The sequence below is a fragment of the Nematolebias whitei genome, chromosome 18, assembly GCF_014905685.2.
Source record: "Nematolebias whitei isolate Nwh7 chromosome 18, NemWhi1, whole genome shotgun sequence".
Classification (NCBI taxonomy): Eukaryota; Metazoa; Chordata; class Actinopteri; order Cyprinodontiformes; family Rivulidae; genus Nematolebias; species Nematolebias whitei.
Genome location: NC_056515.1, coordinates 40,956,614 through 40,957,528, shown reverse-complemented (window position 1 = coordinate 40,957,528; position 915 = coordinate 40,956,614). Strand labels below are relative to the sequence as shown.

The 915-nt window shown below is 44.3% G+C and overlaps 1 protein-coding gene across 1 annotated transcript; it reads right to left on the bottom strand.

The window, feature by feature from the left end:
* Positions 1-81: 81 nt before the first annotated feature.
* On the bottom strand, positions 82-392 carry tbca (tubulin cofactor a; the record flags this gene model as incomplete). Its single annotated transcript, XM_037692168.1, is given in 1 exon segment — positions 82-392. A coding segment is annotated over 1 exon segment (81 nt), but the record flags the coding sequence as incomplete, so codon positions are not given.
* Positions 393-915: the final 523 nt, after the last annotated feature.

The following is a 915-nucleotide window of genomic DNA, read 5'->3' as shown; positions in this document are numbered from 1 at the left end:
TTACTGACTGCTCTGGTAGAGCAGTCGGTAAATGCTCTGGTAGAGCAGTCAGTAAGAGCATTTACCGACTGCTCTACCAGAGCATTTACTGACTGCTCTACTAGAGCCCAGAGACACAAACGTTGGACTAACAGCATGTAGGACTCCTCACTCTGACAACTTGATCAAAAAAAAAACTTGGTTGGTGCTGTGGTTCCACACAGGACGAGTTGACAGTAAAAAGTAGACATGACCACGTGCACAAGAGGCTGACGACAGGAATGGACATAGGAGAATGTGCACGTGAATGTGCACGTGAGCAGCAGCAGCAGTCAGCCTTCAAGCTTCACTGAGTCCAACACGTTCCTGGCCTCTTTGTACTCGTTGGATTCAGCCAGCTCCGCTTCGCTCTCCTGCAGAAACAAGCACACGTTGGGTGTCAGCTCCGCCTGCAGGATTCGGCTGTGGTTCCACAGAATCAGCACCGTCGGCTGTTTTCATGCTACTTCTGCAGCAGTTGACTGACATAACATCTTCAAAACATCTTTTCAATCTGCTGCAGCTCCTACTTGTGACTTCTTATGCTGTTACTCTTTTAGCAATCATTTTAGCTTCGAGCTATGGTTTAGCTACATTTAGCTTATGTCAACAGTTTAGCTGGTTTTAGCTAGTGTTGCTTATTTTAGCTGGAACAGTTCAGTCAGTCTGAGCTAAAATTAGCAGAAGCAGTCCACGTCCTTTCTTCAACTGTTTGGCTTCCTGTGGCAGTGACAGCGCAGCTAATGAACGGTGATGAGTATGAGCACGTCAAGCATATTAAAAACACCGAACATTCACTATGATGATTACTAAAAACACTAAACATTCACTATGATTATTAAAAACACCGAACATTCATAATGATGATTATTAAAAACACCGAACATTCACTATGAT